General features: G+C 37.0%; 2 protein-coding genes across 4 annotated transcripts in view; one reads left to right on the top strand and one right to left on the bottom strand.

The window, feature by feature from the left end:
* The window catches only part of LOC110464320 (probable tRNA N6-adenosine threonylcarbamoyltransferase, mitochondrial), a 39,613-nt gene that overhangs the window by 7,540 nt on the left and 7,672 nt on the right, over positions 1–24,401 (top strand). The window contains exons 5-6 of the mRNA XM_021519474.1: positions 22,226–22,355; positions 22,650–22,854. Of these exons, the coding sequence (XP_021375149.1) occupies positions 22,226–22,355; positions 22,650–22,854 (335 nt within the window). The remainder of the gene's footprint in view (positions 1–22,225; positions 22,356–22,649; positions 22,855–24,401) is intronic.
* Positions 970–18,395, bottom strand: LOC110464319. Of its 3 annotated transcripts, XM_021519471.1 has the most exons (3): positions 18,160–18,395; positions 17,145–17,264; positions 970–4,195 (listed from the first exon to the last, which is right to left on the bottom strand). In XM_021519471.1, the coding sequence occupies exon 3, from the start codon at positions 4,125–4,127 to the stop codon at positions 2,028–2,030; it is 2,100 nt and encodes a 699-aa protein (XP_021375146.1). In that variant the 5' UTR covers positions 4,128–4,195; positions 17,145–17,264; positions 18,160–18,395; the 3' UTR covers positions 970–2,027. The 3 variants fall into 3 exon arrangements, with proteins under 3 accessions (XP_021375146.1, XP_021375147.1, XP_021375148.1); XM_021519472.1 differs by lacking the exons at positions 17,145–17,264; positions 18,160–18,395 and adding an exon at positions 5,908–6,008 and having other exon boundaries at positions 970–4,249; XM_021519473.1 differs by lacking the exons at positions 17,145–17,264; positions 18,160–18,395 and adding an exon at positions 5,926–6,004 and having other exon boundaries at positions 970–4,249.

Raw genomic sequence — 24,401 nt, 5'->3', positions numbered from 1 at the left:
AAGTATTTTTCAACATGTTGTGATAATAGGTCCGTAAAAGTGGTTAACATTTTCGATAATTTCGCTGGTGTTTGATCTGATTTGAGTTCATTTAAGCTTGCATTACAGCGTTGTGTTATAAGTATTTTTCAACATGTTGTGATAATAGGTCCGTGAAAGTGGTTAACATTTTCGATAATTTCGCTGGTGTTTGATCTGATTTGAGTTCATTTAAGCTTGCATTACAGCGTTGGGTTATAAGTATTTTTCAACATGTTGTGATAATAGGTCCGTAAAAGTGGTTAACATTTTAGATAATTTCGCTGGTGTTTGATCTGATTTGAGTTCCTTTAAGCATGCATAACAGAGTGGGTTATAAGTATTCTCAACATGTTGTGATAATAGGTCCGTAAAAGTGGTTAACATTTTAGATAATTTCGCTGGTGTTTGATCTGATTTGAGTTCATTTAAGCATGCATAACAGAGTGGGTTATAAGTATTTTCAACATGTTGTGATAATAGGTCCGTAAAAGTGGTTAACAATTTCGATAATTTCGCTGGTGTATAGAATTCGCAGATACCAGTCAAAGTGTGAAGATAGCAAAATTAAAACATCTGCGAAATATAACCGCTATACAGTAGTCTAATTGTACAATCCGCAAGGTAATTCATACAAATCCTTCAATTTTGTCAACCAGGGGAACAGATAACTCATGAGGGCTGTCACACTATATTGGAAAACAGGTATATCGCAATACATATCATATCGTATCACAATACAGAGATGAAATATTGCTGTATCGCAATATTTTTCAAAAGCCAATGAGCATAAAGCAGGCTTTTAATAGTTCAAATTTTGTAATGGATTGTTGGTTTGACAAAAATCTCAAATCTATGTGATCCATATCATATATGATTAAATTTGATATAACATTCTGACAACAACTTATTATAAAATTGAGCACATCCTTCCTATGACAATATATCGGGATATGTATATCGCAATATATTCATTCTGTATTGCAATATATTGTGATAAACTCTTGGCGTATTGTGACACCCCTACAGATACCACAAGTGAGACTCACTGAGTACGCTTGTAACCCATGGAACTTGAAGGATGGAAATTAGGAACTTAATCCCTGGGTCACACTTTAGACCTAGCCCTACGGATACATGAGTGTATTTTGCTTAGCAGGGAGAAAACAATGCATTGATGTGACTAGGATTAACCTTGGGGTCCAGCCACCTCTCAGGGACAATTAGTCACTCTGTGATAACATGAAAAAGGTTGAGATCTCCAATTCATAGGATATACAAATGCTGAACTTGAAGTATCAATCATAATTATGCTACCAGAATTGGTCCTGGGGTCCGGCCTTGTCTTTGTGGACTTCAGTCACTGGATTTTAAGTTTAATAGATCGAGAATCTGAAAACATATATGATGTTCTTTCCCCTAAAAATAGGGTAATAATGGATGATTATTAAATAAAAATCTCCCTACTAAAAATCCAATCTCCCTACTTCAGAACAAAAAGTCATCACAGGTATGTATAACATAAAAACATTAAAGATCCTTACAAAACCACCATATATGCAACTGCTACACATTAATATTATGTAGACAAATACAGTGGTATTGGCCCGGAGGTAGAGCCCTGTCACGTGGAACTTAGTCACTGGGTCATATACACTGTAGTAGAAATCATACTGAATTTCTCAACCCACAGCCATGTACATTTGTATACAATTGCTTGGTAGGAAAAGATAAACAAAGTTATGCCACCAGGATTGCTCCAAGGTCCTGTAAGCTCCTTGGGATTTGTTCTTGCATCAAAACTCAGAAACGGTTGAGATCCCAACTCCATAGCTGCTTTTTCAAAGGTTGGAATAGTTCATAACTAAGTATATAGTTATCATGGTCCAATCCTAAAAGGTGGCACACAATGAGCCTTTGATTTTGTCATGATATATTTTAGGGATGCAGAGAGCGAAAGTGAGTGTAACCCCTGGAGTATTAAGGATGGCATTGGACATCAATTCAGTTCAATGGCTAAACATTTGAGTTACATTGCATCTGATGTTTGTTAATTTCATCCAACTGTCTCCATCTCCAATACACTTATGGGACATACTGTAGTTGATGATATGGATTGTTCCATCTTGCTGACCAATCCACAGGCAGTTATCCGTGTCCATAGCAACAGCTATTGGGTGTGTCAAACCGTCCTCTTCTCTCATTAGGAACTTTCTGAATTGACCCTCGGGGGTCAACTGATGTACAGCATGGTTCCAGTAGTCGGACACTATGAGGTGATCAGCCTCGTCCTGACACATCCCTCGTGGATAAAACTGATGTGCTGGTTTGTAACCTATTGCTCCATAATACCTTGTTTGCTTCAGAAGATTGACTACACATCCTATATCCTTTATGTTTGGCTTTGAAGAACTAAAAGGTGCATCAAGATAAAACACAGCTAATTTTGTCTTTACAATATCACAAGATTGTATCTTTTTGGAAAACTCGGAATATTGTTTAGAATCAATACATTTTACCAAAACTCCATCTTTGTTGTATTCATGAAAATATGTTATATTTACTCTGTAATCACGCAAAACGGATTTCTCTGTGCATGAAATAACGTTTCCAGATTCTGCTATTCCAATGCGTTCCAATTGAAGTTTCCAATCTTGATGACCTAAATCAGCAAAGCGGTAGACGTTGCCCTGTGCTGTAACTCTGTTGATGACTGTACTGGATGCTGTTTGTACATATATTCCATGTTCAGTCATTGGAGTGATTTGTACCACACCCCTCATGAGTGGTTTAGGCTCCGCTGTCCATTTGTTTGTCTTGCTTAAATCTATAAGGTAAAGCTTCCTCTCAGAAAGGATAAATGCAGTTCTGTTTCTAATTGGAGCAATTCTATCAATTGGTTTATCTTTGAATTTGTATCTCATATCTGATACTGCATCCTCATATACACTGTCGGAGTCTGTTGATTCATCATCAGTTTCCTTGGCTACGCTGTTCCCCGGAGGTACAACTACCCCCTCCGTATTGTCAGAGTCAGATACCACCTCTATGTCTAGCCCAGTCACATGTCCGTATGGTCTTCCTTTACAATGGATACAGGCTTCTCCAGGTGTGAAAACAAGTGGTTTCTCCATCTCTAAAGCTGATGTGGCTGATTGGTCAGAGGATTTGTGAAGCATTTCTAAGACAAGAAGCAGCTTTGTATTATCAAGGTTCTTCAGGGAAGTTGGACTATCTGTAAACATTTTGATGATGGAGATAACTGTCTGTAACTGTACCATCTGACTGTCCAGGCATTGTGTGTGTGTTTGAAGATGACCTGTCGCTGAAGACTGTAGATCTTGACACCATCTTTCCACTTCTAGCGCTAGTTTTGCTTTGTGATTAGAAATTTCTTCAGAAATTTCTTGACAATTCTCCACCACTTTCTCTTTCTGTGTTTCAATGCCCTTGATTTTGTTTTTAAGATCTCTAGATAATTCCTCGCCATTACTTTGTAATATTTCTGTCAATTCCAGTTTTTTACTGCTGACAACATCACTAACTTTACAAAACTTGTGGTTGCTATGGTTACTGTCTATGATACAGTGAGAACACACAGGTCTGTCACATGACTTACAAAACAATATTATCTGCTCAGATTTGTGGACAAGACAGCAATCAGATATTTCTTTAAGACGCTTCTGGACATTTTGGTTTTGGTCCTCTGTAGATAAAGCCTTAGCAACAGAGGTGACATCCTTCACCTTATTGGATGAATTCATATCTTTGTCTTCCGTCACTGATTCTTGTGCCTGATTGTTTTGTTTTAGTAAATCTACTTTTTGTTCAGTATAAGGGATTTCTACTTCCTGTTTTGGTTGAGGTGATGTCATTTCCTGTTTGGGATGAGGAAACACCACTTCCTGGCCATGCGTTGATGATGATGATGTTTCTAGTTCTATGTCAGTCATTTCTTGTGTCTGATCCGTTGGATGTTCCAATGGAGAATGTTCTTTTGATTCACTGTCTAAAGATTCTTGTGTCAGATTGGTTGAGTGTCCCAGTAATACTACTTCTGGTTCAGTGTTGGGTAGATCCACTTCCTGTCCCTGTTTTGTTGATGTCATTGTTTCCTGTTCTGTCTCTGTTGACTTTTGTCTGTGTTATGATAAAACTAAACCCTGCTCTTTTTTAATGAATATCACTGTTCTCTTTGGTTGTTTTGTTTCACATTTTTTTTTTCTTCTGCCTGAAATAAAATGAGAACATTTTGTTAAGTATATCTTCTTGCAATAACATGTAACAGGAAAAAGAGAAAATGTACGGCCAGACCGGGGTTTGAACCCGGAACCCTCCAAACTCTAGACGGATGCTCAACAAATTGAGCTACCTGGTCCCCGAGGATCAACCCAGAAAAGTTCCGCTACAAATATATATGTTCTACGGTTAATAATTCATTTTCATCATCATCATCTTCCATTAAGTGACAGATCTCCTTGATGGAGTGCAATTGTCACTGTGAGAGGTTCCTAGAGGTGGCAGTTAAAAACTATTTTGTTATGGTATTTTCGTATATGATGAAACTATTTTCCAGAAGTATACATGAAGTTAGTATAGAGGAAAAGGGTTGAAGCCTGCAATTGCTGATTTAAATGAATTTAGATCAGGCGATTGGGCGATGTCTGTGGGTATAGAGTTCCAGGTGATGATGATGGGGAAAAATTAATATTTGTATTGATTTGATGCGGTTATGATCTGATGAAATTTGTGAGCCCCCCTTGTTCTCCTTGTTTGATTAGAAAATTTTGAAGATTAATATCCTTCAACACTTTGGTCATATTACAATGGAAATTTCCAATTATGTCTATTAATATACGTAAACATGATGTACATGTAAATATTTTAAGCATCACACAACTACAACATATGGTCCACGTATTAAACTTTAAGATTAAAAAATATATCTTGATAATCTTGTGAGGCATAAATGGCCTATTACCATCCTCATTTGTGTCAAAGTTCATTAACGAATTGACATTTCAAACATTTACAGCGTATTAAAACCAGAAGGCATTATCTGACCAGTAGTTTAAGCTGAGGTGGGGGACTATCAAAACCATTTAATTAATTTTATGACCTAGAACTTTATTCATGCAAGGTCAAAGGGGTCAGATATGCTAAACTATTTAAACTGCTAAAGAATCATAAGTCATATATGGTCTTTGGTCTTAAAATCTTTAAAAAGCTTATAAAAAGGTCATATGATATTTGATTTGCAGGTTTCTTGAATTGGGTGACCTTCATTAAAAAAATAATGAAGAGCTGCGTGGGGATGTTTAAGTGGGGTCAAAATACCTAAATAATAATTGTTCACTTTACTATCATGGAAGTCGGGGTTCAATTAAAAATTGCTTTAGCGAAACTGGACTCACTCACTCACGGGGTTGATCACTGCGCGGCAACCAGGTTAGCTCAATTGGTTAAGTGCGGTCCTCTAGAGTTCAGAAGCATGACATTTTCAATCAATCAATGACTTCTTCATTTTCATGAAAGTCAAGAAAAGGTTTATTTACTTTAATTTATTGCTCTCTACGTGAAAATAAAATAACATTGTAGGGCTCACTCACAGAATAGGTGGGCGGGGGGGGGGGGGTAATTTCACCTTGCTTCACAAAACAATACCACTATTTGCTCTTTTTAGGTCAAATATGGTTAGAAGTTAGATTACCTTCCATCATACACTCAGTACTATAGTAATAACAGCCTTGTGTCTTTGCCAGCCTTCCTCTAGATTGATATTACACAGTAATTAACACATAGAAAAACATAGTAAAAATTGGAAGATAATCTTTACTTTGTGCCATACCTAGACTTTATTCTCTAAATCTACAGCCCAAAGTTACCTACCTGGTAATTGATAAATACCTGTGACACTATATAACCACTGCACCACCACTTCTTACAAAATATTGTACTTCCTTATTATGGATAAAAGTCTCCAAATTAGGATGCTGCTGTTTACTGGTTAATACAAATTTCAAAATGGCAATTTAAAATGAACTTTCTTTGAGAGAAATGTTCAATACAAAAATATTTCTTGATTTTAAAATGATATTGCCTGTCTGTAACAACTCTAAAATGTATTTTAAAATGTTTTTATAATTTTCTTTTTTGAAACAGTCCATGTATGTAAAGAATTTGCAATTGGATACAAGAGAAACGTTTCGTTTTACATTTAAATCTGCACTCAACCGTTACAAAAGGAAAGCATGGTGTTCTTTCAGCAATAGAGAGCTATGTTTTGGTTTAAGTACAGCCATCTAGATATCTTGTGAATTTTTTTCATGTTTTACGCCATATTCCATAATGATTTGTTTTAATATTCATCCTTAGTTAATTCTTGAATACATTATTAATCAATCCTTTATCAAAAACCAATACAGAATCACATTTATGTAGAGGACATCGATGACATACACTATAGTATTTACTATTGTGTAATTCAATGACATATTTATTTGCAGATTTTTTATTACATCCAGTTAGCTAGTTTGCTTATATTCAGGGACAAAAGCTAACAAAATTGTTTTAAAAGAGACAAAATTAGGGAGGGGGCTTAATTGTAGGCACCCACCCTGTTTCCAGGACATTACTGTAACCAAAGTATGGTTTGGGCTTATTTGCTAGTGGGGGCTTATTTGTGGTAAAATGCGGTAATGAATGAAGTCCATTTGATTTTTTTCCGACTGCTGTGCTTCCTTTAAACTATTTACAGTTAAATATTTGGATATTAAATGCTAGTTGTATCATCTGGAATGTTTGCTGTGCATCTGTGCTGAGTGTTCTGTCCAGCAGAGTGACTTAAAACATGTCTTCCAACATGACCATAAAGTTTTGAAGTTTCAAGTTTTTAGGTCACATGAGACAAAGTCTAGTGAATTTCATGACCCTGAGGTCTCAAGTTTCCCCCTGGGGAGGGGGTAAACTTTACTGTAGTTTATATAGGGAAATCACATTTTGGAACAGCATTTGTTTAATTTCCGTTGGAATTAATTCAAACTTGGTTAGCATTATGCACAAATCAGCCCTGACTGAACCCGGCAGGGGCTGATGGGTTGGGCCAAAAAGGGTCAAATTGGCTAAAATTTCAAAAATCTTCTTCTGAAGACCCAGATATGGTAGAATCAAATACTCTTCATAGATGGAAGGGTCTTAAGGTGCTTTACCAAAATTGTGAATTTCATGACTCTGGGGTCTCACGTTTCCCCCTGGGGAGGGGGTAAACTTTACCATAGTTTATATAGGGAAATCACATTTTGGACAGCATTTGTTTCATTTCCATTGGAATTAATTCAAACTTGGTAGAGTTATCAGTTTTTTACATAAATCAGGTGACCGTTAAGGCCCATGGGCCTCTTGTTAAAATATGAAATCAAACTACTCATGTTTAGAAACAAAATGAATTGAATCACATGCACAGGGAATAGTCAGATTTATGTCCATATACTATTGTCCTAGGTTTGAACCCGGTCTGGCTGTGCATTTTCATTCTCCTGTTGCAGTGATGCTTGTGTCCAACCCTTGTTTCAAGCATTTGGTGTATACTTGACAAGGGGATACCTGAACCTCACTGGGTAGTAAACTGTTGTGTCTTCAGATGCGAAGACTTAAAGGAGGGAGGAATGTAGCTGAACTGGACTGGATTGATCGTTGGCGACCAGATAGCTCAATTGGTAGATTATATGCTAGAGTTTGGAAGGTCCTGGGTCGAGCCCCGGTCTGCCTGTGCACTTTTCCTCTCCTGTTACACTATATACATACAGGGGCGTAACAAATGGGTTTTCAATGTGTAAGCCCAATGATGAAATGTGCTGCCGAAGGCAACACACTGAAGCGCGTAGCGCGAGGAGGGGGAGGGTATGGGAGGCAGGCGCGTAGCTGGGCTTTTTCGATATGCATGCAGAAAGTCGCACCAAAGGTGGGTATGCGAGCGCCAAAGGCGCGAATCCATTCTAGGGGGGTACGGGGGCATGCCCTACCGGATTTTTTTTAGATCTAGAAGCTCTGTTGTGCCATCTGGTGGCTTTTTAGATACATTTTTGAGTGTTTTAATTTTTAATTTTGGTTGATTCATTCACTTTGTTATTGGAAAGCATCGCAAAAATTCAAATGTATTTCAAATGCGAAAGACAGCTCTCCTTTTATTTTCTCTACGCCAAAAATTTGTCGATTGTTGGAATTCCTCGAAAATATCCGTTGCGTCATATCTCTTTCCTGATGAATCTGAATTAACTAGATATTTAAAATGTCGGAGCCAATATAAACAGATTAATTTCAGATTTTTTGCTGTTGTGTCCACCAAACCCTTTTTATATCATCAACATTTCTCAGAACATAAGATGACGGTCGCTCCTATATCGATGTTTAGATATATGTATAGATCTACATATATATACAGGAGCCCTACTGAAGATAGACCTAGGACTACTCTTAAAAACATACTTTATAAGTTCATGACGGGGAAAAATGAATGTATCTAACTTAGTGTATCTATGATGTGAAATTCTCAATAGACCTATATAATGTCACAGATAAGCAAAAGCTAGGGGGTCTTACCCCTTCCCATCGATGTGGGTTGTGGGGGTCTCCCCCAGGAGATTTTTTTGTTTTCTAGAATGCCTGAGACGCGTTCTCCCGTGTTCTGGCGTCAGTTTCAATGGCCATTTTAAAGCAAGAAAATATTATTTTCCCCTATTATTTTACAAATATTTTGCTTTTTAATATTTTGTATCATATTGTCTTTGTCGCCTTTTTATTATTAAAATGATGTGTAAGCCTGGGCTTTTTTTGTTACATAGGTTGTTACGCGCCTGACATATTATATCCAATTGTGAACCGGACCTATTTTATATCAGCAAAATCTAAATTTGAGTTTAGATCTGCATCTGAGAACACCTCTGTGTATTTAAAGAATCAACAATAAATTGAAATTTGTAAATCAAATAAGCTTGGTATCACCTCATTCAGTGGATTGAATTTTTCCAAACTTGGTCAAAATCATCCTTGGTAGATGAGGCTACAAAACTGTAAAATTGGGATACCTACCCAAACCCCAGGGGCCTGGGCAGAACCCCAAAGGGAAAATTAACCAATATTTCAAAAATCTTCTTCTCCAGACTCAGAGGTACTACAGTCAATTTCTCTGCATGGATAGAAAGATCATCAGGGGCTTTATCTAAATTGTAAATTCAGTAACCCCGAGCTATCTGTTCTCCCTTGGGGAGGGGGTAAAAATGACTATAGTTTATATAGGGTAATAACACTTTGGGTATATTTTGTCCATTTTTAGTAGGAAATTATTCTTACATGGTGAGAATCATCCTTGGTGGAAGATGGTTTCAAAATGTAAAATTAGGATTCCTGCCCCAACCCCAGGGGCCAGGGCAGGGCCCAAAAGAGAAAGTTAACTAATATTTCAAAACTCTTCTCTTGAATCAGTGGAACTAGTCAATTTCTCTGCAGGTATAAAAAGATAATCAGGGTTTTGTTTAAATTGTAAATTTCAGTATTCCCGGGCCATTCGTTCTCCTTGTGGGAGGGGGTAAAATTTACTATAGTTTATATAGGGAAATAACACTTTTGGGTATATTTTGTTCATTTTCAGCAGGGAATTATTCAAACCTGGTTGGAATGATTATGATGCCAGATAACAATAAGATGGTATGAGAAAATAAGATCCTGCCTCATCCCCAGGGGCTGGAGGGGTGGGGCCCAAATAGGGATTATGGTTAAAAGTTTGAAAAAATCTTCATCAGACTCCAGTTACCTTAATTACATTAATTGTAAAGGAGTAGACTGATTCACGAAGGGTCATTTTTGGCCCTGTCTTGAATTTTTTTCATATTTATACCACATACTTATATGAATGGGAAAAGGTTTTAAACATAGGTTTTTTATCAATGGGGATTTGCATTCCTTAGCAACAGCCCTAGCAACGTTGATTATGTTTATGGCAGAAATGTACAGATTTCCTTCTTATCGTTTTTGTTTCGTTTCAGTTTTAACATTTTTAGACCTGGAAATGCTGATCTAATAATTGTCATTGAAGTGTATTATGATAAGAAGACAAAAATAATTTGGTATTGTCATTTGATTACCAAAAACGTCCATAGCAACCATATTTATACCATAGCAACGCTATTTAGGAAACAGTAAAAATGGGTTTTCCGCATGAGTTTAATAAAATATATAACTGTTCAGTATATATTTACATTTGCCATGTGACTTTACATCATCAGCCTACCAGCAACAAATGTTCCACTATACTGTTATCCATATGGGGGTTGATGTTGCAATAATGCCTGCTTGTCAGGTGGCACCTGCATGTTTACGGAATACTTCAAAATTAATATAATAACAAAAAGTATGTCTCGGAAGTAATATTATATTTCAGTTTCTACACATAATTTATTATATGAAACATAATTATACAACAATATAGTATTTAGTATTTAATTACAAGAATTTAAATGTCATTAAAACAAATGACACATTCAATTTGTGGAAACATTCAGATACCAAGCAATATTTTACAATGACATGCAAATATTACAGTTATTTGACTCATCCAATAGATTAATAATATTTATACATTGTACACTAAAGTTCTAATCGATAAATATACACAAAAATACATTATTAGCTCACCTGGTCCAAAGGACCATGGTGAGCTTATGCCATACCGTAGCATCCGTCGTCCGTGAGGGGTGGGGCCCGATAAGGGAAAAATAGCAAATTCTTTAAAGACCTTCTTCTTGTGTAGGAAAGAAAGGATTTGGTCCATATTTGGTCAGAAGCATCCTTGGGGGAAGGGAAACCAATTTTATATAAACCGCGGGTCTGGCCCGCCAGGGGCCTGAGGGGTGGGGCCCAATAGGGGAAATATTAGCAAATTATTCTTTAAAATCCTTTTTCTTCTGTAGGAATGAAAGGATTTGGTCCATATTCGGTGTGGAGCATCCTTGGGTAAAGGGAAACCAATTTGGTATAAACGGTGGGTGTGGCCCCCCTGGGACCTGAGGGGCGGGGCCCAATAGGGGAAACAGAAGTAAAACCTTTATCATCCTTCTTCTATCATATGAATTAAGGGATTTTATCCTTATTTAGTCTGGAGCATCCTTGGGCAAAAGGGACTCCATTTCCTATAAACAGTGAGTGTGGACCCCATGGGGGCAGAAGGGAGGGGCCCAATAGGGGAAACATAGCAAATTCTTCAAATACCTTCTTCTTCTGTACGAATGACAGGATTTTGTCCAAATTTGGTATGAAACATCATTGGGTGAAGGGGAACCAATTTTGTATAAATGGTACTGTGTCTAACCCACTGGAGGCAGAGAGGCGGGGCCCAATAGGGGACATAGAGGTAAAACCTTTAAAATCCTTCTTCTACCATAGGGATTAAGGGATTTTATCCTATTTTGTATAAGCAGTGGGTGTGGTCTCCCAGGGGGCAGAAGGGGTGGGGCTCTGTTTGAAGTTTGTTCTCGCTATATCTCAATTACTGGATGGATCTTTCTGAAATTTCATATGTACTTACAGCACCTACCATGGAGTGCTATATCTTTACTTCATACCAATTATTTTAAACATATTCAGGTGAGTGATACTGGGCCTCTTGTTAATTCGGTGATATGATGAGAATAATATAATGTATGTCATTTATCACACCGTTTACTGGTCACGTGTAATGAAGTCTATTAAAATCTGTCTGAACTGTGATACACAGTTGTAGCAAGGAAGACAATGTTTCCTAGAAATTACTCATCGATAACACTTGAACAACTTTCACAGATCTGATGACGTCTTTAGAGTGCTACCTTGTACATAGTACTGAAATACCAAATGGATAGCAGACATATTTGATTGGAAGCATTCACAGGTGGCGATGATGTAAAAATGTACTACTACCCTCTGTGGGACTGATATAAATACCAATAAATATCATATACAAACATGTACCTGATTTCTCAAAATGAATACATGAATCATGTAATTGTACAAGGATTGGTCCCAGGTTCTCCCCTGTCCCAGAGGACTTCTTCCCTGGGTCATAACATGGGAACAGTTGAGATACCAACCCTATATAAATCTATATAGCTGAGAGGAACACAATCATGGTACCAGGATTGATTCCAGGGTCTGCCCCTAAGGACTTAACATTTGGGTCAAATCATGGAAACAATTGAAATCCTTACCCTGTAACCATATGTATAATTGCTGGGCATATCAACAGAATCTGAAAGGCTTATTTTTGTGATATAATAACCATAGTTATCAAATGTGAAGGGTGATATCAACATGGGAAAAAGTGGATTATTGCCGTAGGGCAAATGGTTGACTGGACAAAAACTTCCCAGTATACAGTAGTTCTCACTCCAGAACCATCAATACAGTTGTTGAGCATGAAGAGACAAACACCATCATGTCATCAGGATTTGTCCAGGAGTCTGTTCTTTATAACCAGTCTGTATTTCTCAATCCTTGCTGGTCATGAAGAGATGATTACATTTATGATTTAAGTATTGGTCCTGGGTCTGACCCTGCCCTTTGGGACTTATTCCCTGAGTCTTACCATGGAAATTTTTAAGATCCCCAGACTATGATATCTTGATTTCCCCTCCCTGGGATCTCCCCTTTACTTGTACACATAGTGCCTGGGCCATAAGATGGGAAGGGTTGAGATCCCAACCCTCTAACCATATTGCTCAGCATGTACTGACTTATGATTGATTGATCTGCCCCTATGGTCTAAGTTAGGACCTAATCTTTAGTTATAACTAAGAACAGTTCAGACCGCCACCTTAAAACAATATATCATAGGCTTGCTAACAGTGTTAGCCCCAGGTTCTGGCCCCACACTTGGAGTCTTACTACAATATGTATATTACTTTTAGTTAAAATATTTTGCCATGATGGCTTAAATATCCAGGTAGGATACAGGCCCTCTGTACCTCTTGTTTAAGTTGAGATTAAATTAAAGGGTACTAAAGATTTAAGAAAATTGTATACATCAACAAGATGGGGTTTTAGCTTAAAGTTTATTTACTAATCCAAAACCACATATTCTACTAATGGTATAACCGTCTAACACATCCCCAACATATTATACATATACACATTTAAAAAATTAACATATATATTAACACATATTGTATTCCATCCACACTGAAATGGTCATAAAAATTAGCAAATATAAATATATTTACATAAATTTTATTTGAAGGTATTATTTTGTGTGCAATTAGCAAATATAAATATATTTATGAATTCAAATTTTATTTGAGGAAACTGTGTATTAAGAGGGTAATGTGCTTCTGTCAAAATCATTTTAAATAAATTTTGTCTGTCAAAGTAATAATACTCAGAATATACACATTTAATATATTTACTGGGAAATGTGTTTTTCACGTTTGTTTAAGTTTTGTATTAATAATATTGCATCCGAATTACATATGCACTTACTATAAAATTACGTAATATTTTAAATGAAATTGTTGGTTTTGAAGTTTTTACACAAGGAGCTGGCTGTTTGTGGTTCCCAAATGATATTTTTAAGTTTCTGGTAAAAAGAATTTTTATCCTGTATCAGACACCTAACTGCTATTAAATGGTCCTGAAACATAGTACAAGTTTCTATCAAATACCCCTGAAATTTCTTTATATTAATTGTACAAGAATTGTCTTAGACTTAATCTTATACTTGTATTATGTTTTATAAGCCCATCATCATTGCCCTTCTTCCATAATTTGTGGTCCGTCTGTCCATCCATCTGTCCTGAAGCATTTCTTGTTATTGCTATTTCTCAGAAAGTACTGGAGCGATCTTTTTCAAATTTGATATGTAAGTTCCTCTTGGACCCTAGTTGAGCATATTTACTTTCGAGACTGACCAAATAAAAAAACCATTCCCGTCAGATGGCCATCTTGGATTTTGACAATTAAGGTTTGTTATTGCTATTTCTCAGAGAGAAGGGGACAATAAATCTTTATCAAATTTCACATGAAGGTTCCCCTTAACAGTAATTTTTTTGTATTGTTAAAAAAAAACATGTCCGTATTGATCCGTCATTGACAGCACTTGTTATAAAAGCAATTCTTATAAAACAGCATTTGTCATAGTGGCAAATAAAATATAAAATTATAAAGTTTAAGTTAATGTACAAGATTCCTGTTTAGGATTTCCAACATAGGACTGGGTAATAGTATGTGTGTGTACCTGTAAGGGAAATGAAGAGCCAAGAAGGTAAAGATCATCTTTTGTAAATCTTTATAAAGAACCAAGATCCTTCTAGGATCTCTTGTCATCTTTTAACATTAAGCTTTCAATTAACAAGATGAACATAATCATGCTACTAGGATTAGCTCCAAGGTCTGGCCCCAAAATAATGCCAGGGTCATTGAGATCTCTACTCTAATTACACACACATATATTAAAAGAAATCTCAACCAATGCTATGAAACTTTCTTGACCCTTGTGACCTGAGAATCAGTTGTTTAAACTCATTCATCCCTGCAATTTCATCATGAACTATTCCAACCTTTGAATTGGCACTAGCTGTTTGATTGGTCTCGGGTAGAAACCTGACCAATCGCTAGGCTGATACCTGTCCTTTAAAGATTACAGGGGATCGAGCGACACCTGACTTCAAAGCCAGTCAATTTTACGATTACATGACTGACAGAATCTTGTGATGTATCAAACTGGTCTCCTCGTCTCATCCACAAGGTGGCGCACACAGAGCCTTCAATTTTTTCATGATATATTTCAGGGGTGTAGAGAGTGTAAATGCATGATGGCCTGGGACATCAATTCAGTTCAATGTCTAAACATTTGAGTTACATTGCATCTGATGTGTGTTAATTAGGTCCAACTGTCTCCATCTCCAATACGCCTATGGCACATAGTTGATGATATGGATTGTTCCATCTTGCTGACCAATCCACAGACAGTTATCCGTGTCCATAGCAACAGCTATTGGGTGTGTCAAACCATCCTCTTCTCTCATTAGGAACTTTCTGAATTGACCCTCAGGGGTCAACTGATGTACAGCATGGTTCCAGTAGTCGGACACTATAAGGTGATCAGCCTCGTCCTGACACATCCCTCGTGGATAAAACTGATGTGCTAGGTTGTTACCTATTGCTCCGTAATATTTTGTTTTCTTTAGAAGATTGACTACAAATCCTGTATCCTTTATGTTTGGCCTTGAAGGATGAAAAGGTGCATCAAGATAAAACACAGCTAATTTTGTCTTTACAATATCACAAATCTGCTCGGAAAACCAGTGGTTTTGTTTAAAAATTTCTTTTAGCAAGACTCCATCTTTGTTGCATTCATGAAAAAGTATTTGATTTGCTATGTAGTCATGATACTCAATGGGTTTTCCTGTGCATGAAATTACATTTCCAGATTTTGCTATTCCAATGCTTCCCAATTTAAGTTTCCCATCTTGTTGACGTAAATCAGCAAAGCGGTAGATGTTGCCCTGTGCTGTAACTCTGTTGATGAGTGTACTGGATGCTGTTTGTACATATATTCCATGTTCAGTCATTTGAGTGATTTGAACCACACCAGTCATGAGTGGTTTAGGCTCCTCTGTCCATTTGTTTGTCTTGCTTAAATCTATAAGGTAAAGCTTCCTCTCAGAAAGGATAAATGCAGTTCTGTTTCTAATTGGAGCAATTCTATCAATTGGTTTATCTTTGAATTTGTATCTCATATCTGATACTGCATCCTCATATACACTGTCGGAGTCTGTTGATTCGTCGTCAGTTTCCTCGGCTAGGCTGTTCCCCGGAGGTACGACTACACCCTCCGTGTTGTCAGAGTCAGATACCACCTCTATGTCTAGCCCAGTCACATGTCCGTATAGTCTTCCTTCACAATGGATACAGGCTTCTCCAGGTGTAAATACAAGTGGTTTCTCCATCTCTAAAGCTGATGTGGCTGATTGGTCAGAGGATTTGTGAAGCATTTCTAAGACAAGAAGCAGCTTTGTATTATCAAGGTTCTTCAGGGAAGTTGGACTCTCTGTAAACATTTTGATGATGGAGATAACTGTCTGTAACTGTACCATCTGACTGTCAAGGCATTGGGTGTGTGTTTGAAGATGACCAGTCACCGAAGACAGTAGATCTCCACTCCATCTTTCCACTTCTAGCGCTAGTTTTGCTTTGTGATTAGAAATTTCTTCAGAAATTTCTTGACAATTCCCTATCACTTTCTCTTTCTGTGTTTCAATGCCCTTGATTTTGTTTTTTAGATCTCTAGATAATTCCTCGCCATTTCTTTGTAATAATTCTGTCAATTCAAGATTTTTACTGCTGACAACATCACCAACTTTACAAAACTTGTGGTTGCTATGGTCACCGTCTATGATGCAGTGAGAACACACAGGTCTGTCACATGACTTACAAAACAGAGTAATCTGCTCAGATCTGTGAACAAGACAGCAATCAGATATTTCTTTAAGACACTCCTGGACATTTTGGTGTTGGTCCTCTGTAGATAAAGCCTTAGCAACAGAGGTGACATCCTTCACCTTATTGGATGAATTTTTACCTTCGTCTTCTGTCACTGATTCTTGTGCCTGATTGTTTTGTTTTAGTAAATCTACTTTTTGTTCTGTATGAGGTATTTCTACTTCCTGTTTAGGTTGAGGTGATGCCACTTCCTGTTTGGGATGAGGTGATACCATTGCCTGTTCAGAATGAGATGTTGCAACTTCCTGTTCTGGATGAGGTGATGCCACTTCCAGTTTAAGAGGAGGTGGTGTAACTTCCTGTTCTGGATTAGGTGATGCGACTTCCTGTTTGGGATGTGGAAACACCACTTCCTGTTCAGTTTCCGGTAACACCACTTCCTGGCCATGCGTTGTTGATGGTGATGTTTCTAGTTCTATGTAAGTCATTACTTGTGTCTGATTCGTTGGATGTTCCAATGGAGAATGTTCTTTTGATTCACTGTCTAAAGATTCTTGTGTCAGATTGGTTGAGTGTTTCAGTGCTGTTACTTCTGATTCAGTGTTCGGTAGAACCACTTCCTGTCCCTGTTCTGTTGATGTCATTGTTTCCTGTTCTGTCTTTGTTCTCTGTGGTTGTTTTGTCTCCTATCAGGTGGAAACCAAAACTTTCACCGTATGTTTTTGATGATCCACAACTTATTTTTCAGTCATTTCTCAGTGAAATTTCACTTTTTTTTCTGCCTGAAATATAGTGAGAACATTTTGTTAAGTACGTCTTTATGCAATACTATATATGTTCTATGGTTAACTTTTATTCACTTTCATTAGAATTTTTTTAAGATTAGTACTCATTTAATGCTTTGTTCATATTACAATGTAGTTCAAGGAAATTATGACGACACTTGTATCAATTATACATAAATATTATGCACAATTAATCAGTTTATAAGCACCACATAACTACATGTACGACGTAGTCCATGTATTAAACCTATAGATCAACATAATTATATTGATACTCTGTATTTATTAGGTGACCAGAGGCTAAATGGCCTATATGATAACGATAATATAGACCACACCTAACATATCACCATTATGGTATTGTAGATTGACACTGGTTCATTCACCATGCACAACAAAACAATGCCACAATTTGCCTTTAGTAGGACCAATATGGTAATAAACCATTTATAATAATAACAGTGTATAGAGACAGAAGAATTCCTCAATTTTACCTTCTATAACCACCGGTACTTATAATAATTTCTTAACTATATTTGTACAAGATGAACTCTCTGTAATATATGACAAGTTAACTGTAGATCTTGTTACTTTGCCAGCTTCCTCTAGTTTGATATGCTACACTGAAATTTAACACATAGTAGAAAGGAAAGTAGTGCCCTGCCCAGGCTTACAATCTACGTCACGAAATTACCTAATCGATAAATACCTGTGACACTAACCACAGCACCACCACTTCTTCTAAAATAGTATTCTCTTAATGTACAAAGTCTATTTTATATATTTTAGACTGCTCTGCTTCCTTTGAACGACATGTATTTACATTTAAATATTTGGATATTAAGTGCTTGTATCATCCATTAAATATAAGTATTAATGAATATATTCTTACCTCTCAGGTCCCCTGACACAAACACATTGAATCCTGCTTTCCTCTATATAAACTACCCGTGGTATAATGTGCGTTTAAAACAACTTACTTATCTGTACCTAACAGGAAGTGTTAGATAACAATGGTGGTCTTGGGTAAAAGGTATTCGGAGTACAGATAAGGAAAAAATGATTTGAAATACAAGATAAAACGAATCGATAAACGCACTGAATGTTCATTATATGTGTACTGTTCAGTCCTGCATAGTGAATAAACATGTCTTACTGCAGGTATGCATTACTTTAAAGATTTACTTGTGTCTATAGTTCATCCTTGGACCTATTAAAACTGCTGTTTATATAAATAACCTTCAAAAATGATATGGAGGACATTTTCAATACATCTGTTTATCAAAGTTTGAAATAAGAACTTTTAAATATGAATCCAAACAACTCCTGTTTAGAAACAAAATCATTGGATTGACATGTACTGGGAATTACTCAATGTTTCTGTGAGGTTTATGTTCATGTACAATGTACTATATATATTATATTATCCAATTGTGAACCTGCTCTATTTCATTTGAGTAAAATCTATATGTGAGTTTAGATCTGCATCTCAGAACATCAAAATGGGTCCGAACACCTCTGTGTATTTAAAGAATCAACAATAAATTGAAATTTGAAAATCAAATTAGCTTGGTGTCACAAGGTATTCTGGTACTGGGGAATTTACCCACACAGGTAAGTTTTTGGAACATGGTACATATTTTATAATATTCCAGTGGTCTGTCAAATTGATGTTTGTAACTTCACCAAATTCATATTGCATTCATATGAACTATAAATGTCATGGCCTACATGTGATCACCATTAAGTTTGATTTTGGCCTTTTAACAGCGAAGGTAATTTAAGGATGTACACATACATTACACTGTGTGTTGGGTATTTGTTTCGTGGTGATAGTGTGGATTTGATGCAGTCTTTAAGAGTGCTACCTCACTAAAAATGTCTAAGGGGTCTTTATAGTGTTACCTCACTGAAATATCATGCCGCCCAGGCACTCCACACAGTATTCAACTTGATCACATTATACTGACAACAGGTAAACCAGTAGTGGCAATTACCCTTAATGCTGATTGCTCAAGTTGGCATTTATATCCACTATGAATGCCAACTGGAATCAGTTCAATATTTAAATGTGTATCTTTTCAACTTAATTGTGCCATTAATATGGCCAGGCCTTTTTGGCTTATGCCCTACCAAAGCATGTGTCAACAGTTTTTTCAAATGACTTCTTCTTAATCGTTGAACAGAATATTTCCACATTGTTTTGTTGGTAACATATTATATTGTAGGGGGCATATTGCTTTAAATGATTTTCCATCTTAAAATATGAAACGGATATTAGATTCAGCATCCACAGGTGGCAATGATCCAAAAATGTACTTATACTCACTGAAAATTTCCCAGTATACAGTAGTTCTCTCTCAAGAACCATCAATACAGTTGCTGAGCATGAAGAGACAAACAGCATCATGTCATCAGGATTTGTCCAGGAGTCTGTTCTTTATAACCATACACCTCGATCCTTGCTGGTCATGAAGAGATAAATACATTTATGATTTAAGTATTGGCCCTGGGTCTGATCCTGCCCTTTGGGACTTATTCCCTGGGTTTTACCATGGAAATGTTTAAGATCCCCACACCATGCTATCTGCCTGGGGTCTCCTATTCAATTGGACACATATTACCTGGGGTCTCGAGCTCCCATTGAATTGGACACATAGTACCTGGGGTCTCCCATTCAATTGGACACATAGTACCTGGGGTCATAACATTGGAACGGTTGCGATCCCAACCCTGTAACCATATGCATAATTGCTGGGCATATCAACAGAATCTAAAAGGCTTATTTTTGTGATATAATAACCATAGTTATCAAATGTGAAGGGTGATATCAACAATGGGAAAAATTGGATTATGGCCGTAGGGCAAATGGTTGACTGGACAAAAATTTCCCAGTATACAGTAGTTCTCACTCAAGAACCATTAATACAGTTGTTGAGCATGAAGAGACAAATACCATCATGTCATGAGGATTTGTCCAGGAGTCTGTTCTTTATAACCAGTCTGTATTCCTTAATCCTTGCTGGTTATGAAGAGATAAATACATGTATGCTTGAAGTATTGGCCCTGGGTCTGACCCTGCCCTTGGGGACTTATTCCCTGGGTCTTACCATGGAAACGTTTAAGATCCCCAGACCATGATATCTTGATTTCCCCTCCCTGGGATCTCCCCTTTACTTATACACATAGTGCCTGGGCCATAAGATGGGAACGGTTGAGATCCCAACCCTTTAACCATATTGCTCAGCATGTACTGACTTCTGATTGGTTGATCTGCCCCTGCGGTCTAAGTTATGACCTAATCTTTAGTTATAACTAGAAACAGTTCAGACCGCCACCTTAACACAATATATTATAGGCTTGCTATCAGTATTGGCCCAGGTTCTGGCCCCACACTTGGAGTCTTACTTTATTACTTTTGATTAAAATGTTTTGCCACGATGGCTTATGTATCCAGGTAAGATACAGGCCCTATGCACCTCTTGTTTAAATTGAGATCAAATCAAAGGGTACCAAACAGAATTTTGTACATCTGCAAGATGAGGTTTTAGCTTAATGTGTATTAACCGTCTAACACATACTAAACACATTATACATATACACAATGAAAAATATTAACATATATATTAATACATTTTGTATTCTGTCTACACTGAAATTTTTATTGGAAATTAGTAAATATGAAAATATTTACATAAATTTTATTTGAAGGTATTATTTTATGTGCAATTAGCAAATATGAATATATTTATGAATTCAAATTTTATTTGAAGAAACTGTGTATTAAGAAGGTAATGTGCTTCTGTCAAAATCATTTAAAATAAATTAAGTGCATCCAAATTACAAATGCACTAACTATAAAATTACGCAATATTTTAAATGAAATTGTTGGTTTTGAAGTTTTGACACAAGGAGCTGGCTGTTTGTGTTTTCCAAATAATATTTTAAGTGTCTGGTAAAAAGAATTTTTATCCTGTATCAGACACCTGCTGTTAAATGGCCCTGAAATTTCTTTCTATTAATTGTATAAGAAATGTCTAAAATTAAATCTTATATTATGTTTTATTGAATTGGCACACCATCATTGCCTTTCTTCCATAATCTGTGGTCCATCCGTTCATCTATCTGTCCTTAAACAATTCTTCTTATCGCTGTTTCTCAGAAAGTATTAATTGGAGTGATCTTTTTTCAGATTTAATATGTAAGTTACTCCTGGACGTTAATTAGTTGTGCATATTTTGTTTGAGACTGACCATATAAAAAATATGTTGCCGTCAGCTGGCCATCATGGATTTTGAGAATAAAGGTTTGTTATTGCTATTTCTCAGAAAGAAGTGGAGAGATCTTTCTCAAGTTTCACATGAAGGTTCCCCCTTTGGTCCCTAGTTATGCATCAAGAATTTTGAGACTAGTCAGAAAACAAAGATGGTCGAGAGGCAGCCATCTTGAATTTTAAGAGTTAAAGTTTGTAAGTCCTACTTCTCAGAAAGTAGTTGAGGGATCTTTCTCAAATCACATGGTCCCAAATACGTATTTAACTTTGGGACTGATAAGAAAACTAGAATTGGTGACACCTGGCAGCCATCTTAAATTTTGACAGTTCTGTTTTTGTATTGTTAAAAATAACCCTGGGCCTAGTGAGAATCTATCCATCATTGACAGCACTTCTTATAAAAGCAATTCTTGAAAAAATGAAAAAAACTTTTGTCATAGTAGCAAATATGGTATGACATTACCAGGTTTAAGTTAATGTACAAAATTCATGTCTAGGATTTCCAATATGGGACTGGGTAATTGTACCTGCAAGGGAAATGAACAGCAAAGAAGGTAAAAGATCATTTTTTTGTAGATTTGATAAAGATCTTTCATGGTGGGTGCCAAGATCCTTCTAGGATCTCTTATCATCTTTTAACATTTAGCCTTCAATTAACATTTCAATTTCTTATGGTCTTATACAGGGTAGATTTTCCATTCCTGGTACTTTTGGTCAGTGGCGGTCATGCACTGTTGACAGTGGCCCAAGGAGTGGAAGACTTCCAGTTGCTTGGTAAAACAGTGGACGTTGCACCTGGAGATGCCCTGGACAAGGTGAGCAATAAACTAAAGTTTAACTAATCTATGGGAACACATCACAGCCAGGAGACATCAATTGCAAGATTATTTTTTAAGGACAGGATTTTCTCTGTACCAATGCAGTTTTGTTTGATATATAAATGCTGAAAAAAGTGCGAAACGAAGTTTTATAATGTCAACATTTTCCTTGGCATATTGTGATAAAAGCATTGGTTATATATTTAAGTGTAAAAATCCTAGTTGTAGATGAAGGGAGACTGGGGAATCGTAGGGAGTAACTGGTCAGTTCGTTTTATTTTCTCGCACTAGACTTCCAGGTGCTTGAACCTTAAGGTGTTGCCAGAGTGCCAGGGACTGAGTGGAGGTGCAGCCATAGAGAGGATGGCCAGGGGAGGTAATCACAAAGCAGTCACATGCCCAGGCATCACCCTTCAGACTCCAAACTGTGATTTCAGTTTCAGTGGGATTGGATCATTTGCCAGGCGTTGGATAGAGGCTGAAAGACTAAAACATAGTAAGTTACTTGTCAGACAATTTCTCTCAGATCATTTGTAAGATTGTAATATTTGTTATTGTCATTTTTTTTTTATTTTTTTTTTCATTTTAGAATATTTTATTGTATTGATCTTACTTACAAAATGAATGGGGTAACAGGCAGGCAAAGACTATACAATCCCTCTCCTTGTTATGGCCAATAAGATTTTCTGTAATACTATACATACAAGTTGTCAATCTGTTATAACTTGGTTTTTATAGATTTTTTTTCTTTCTTTGCATTCACTGGTAGGTTGTGTCACACTTAACCCTTTCACCACTGTAGACCATAATGGACTTATCCAGATCAACATTTCAGGTCATATGTCATGACAGTGTAGCAACTGATGGTGGTGTCACTCAATGTCCATCTTCAATATTCCAGAGGTTACACCCACTTACATTCTCTGCACCCTGGGCCCGTATTCATGAAACTATTCTCATGCTCAAGCATGGATTCTGTGCTCAACCCAACTTTCTTTTACTCGCTTAAATCATGTCAAACGATCAAAAAGTCATATGTTAACACTGAAAACAGTTTTCAGCTTTAAGTCTTTCCAATGGTCTTCCAAGTCATTGACAAAATAAGATTTAAAAACAAATTATAACGGGAACAAGAAATTTGGCTTGAGCACAAAGTGCATACTTGAGCATGAGAACTGTTTCATGAATACGGGCCCTGGAATATGTTATAACAAACATAAAGGCAGGCATTTAGGTATTTAATTGGTTTCAGGTAGAAATCTGACCAGTCGTTAGACTGATACCTGTCCTTTGAAGATTATAGAGTAGCAATGCCAGACTTCATAGCCCATCAGTTTTACCATTACGCACTACTATTGATGTACATCAAAGGACCAAACTAGTCCACTGTATTTCATCCACAAAGTGGTACCTACAGAGCCTACGATTTGTCATGACATATTCCAGGAATGCAGAGTGCAAAAGTGAGCGTAACTGCTGGAAGTTTGAGGATGCTTAATGTCAATTCAAAGTGCCATCCAACTAAGAATTTATAAATTGGACAAAGAATTATGACACACCACCTGGTCACTTTATTCTGACAACAGGAAGGTGCCTTATATGTAGACCACCTCCAACAAGAAAGAATAGTTGGTCCGTCTGTCGAAGTTTGGCTTGTCCGCTGGTCCGTCTGTCCAACATATGGCTTGTCCACTGGTCAGTCTGTCCAACATTTGGCTGGTCCGTCTGTCCAACATTTGGCTTGTCCGCTGGTCCGTGTCCAACATTTGGCTGGTCAGTCTGTCCAACATTTGGCTTGTCCGCTGGTCAGTCTGTCCAACATTTGGCTTGTCCGCTGGTCAGTCTGTCCAACATTTGGCTTGTCCGCTGGTCCGTCTGTCCAACATTTGGCTTGTCCGCTGGTCCGTCTGTCCAACATTTGGCTTGTCCGCTGGTCAGTCTGTCCAACATTTGGCTTGTCCGCTGGTCAGTCTGTCCAACATTTGGCTTGTCCGCTGGTCCGTCTGTCCAACATTTGGCTTGTCCGCTGGTCCGTCTGTCCAA

This window comes from Mizuhopecten yessoensis, unplaced genomic scaffold (assembly GCF_002113885.1).
Source record: "Mizuhopecten yessoensis strain PY_sf001 unplaced genomic scaffold, ASM211388v2 scaffold10985, whole genome shotgun sequence".
Lineage (NCBI taxonomy): Eukaryota > Metazoa > Mollusca > Bivalvia > Pectinida > Pectinidae > Mizuhopecten > Mizuhopecten yessoensis.
Note: the sequence above shows the minus strand (reverse complement) of the source record. Positions and strands in the feature narration are given on the sequence as shown.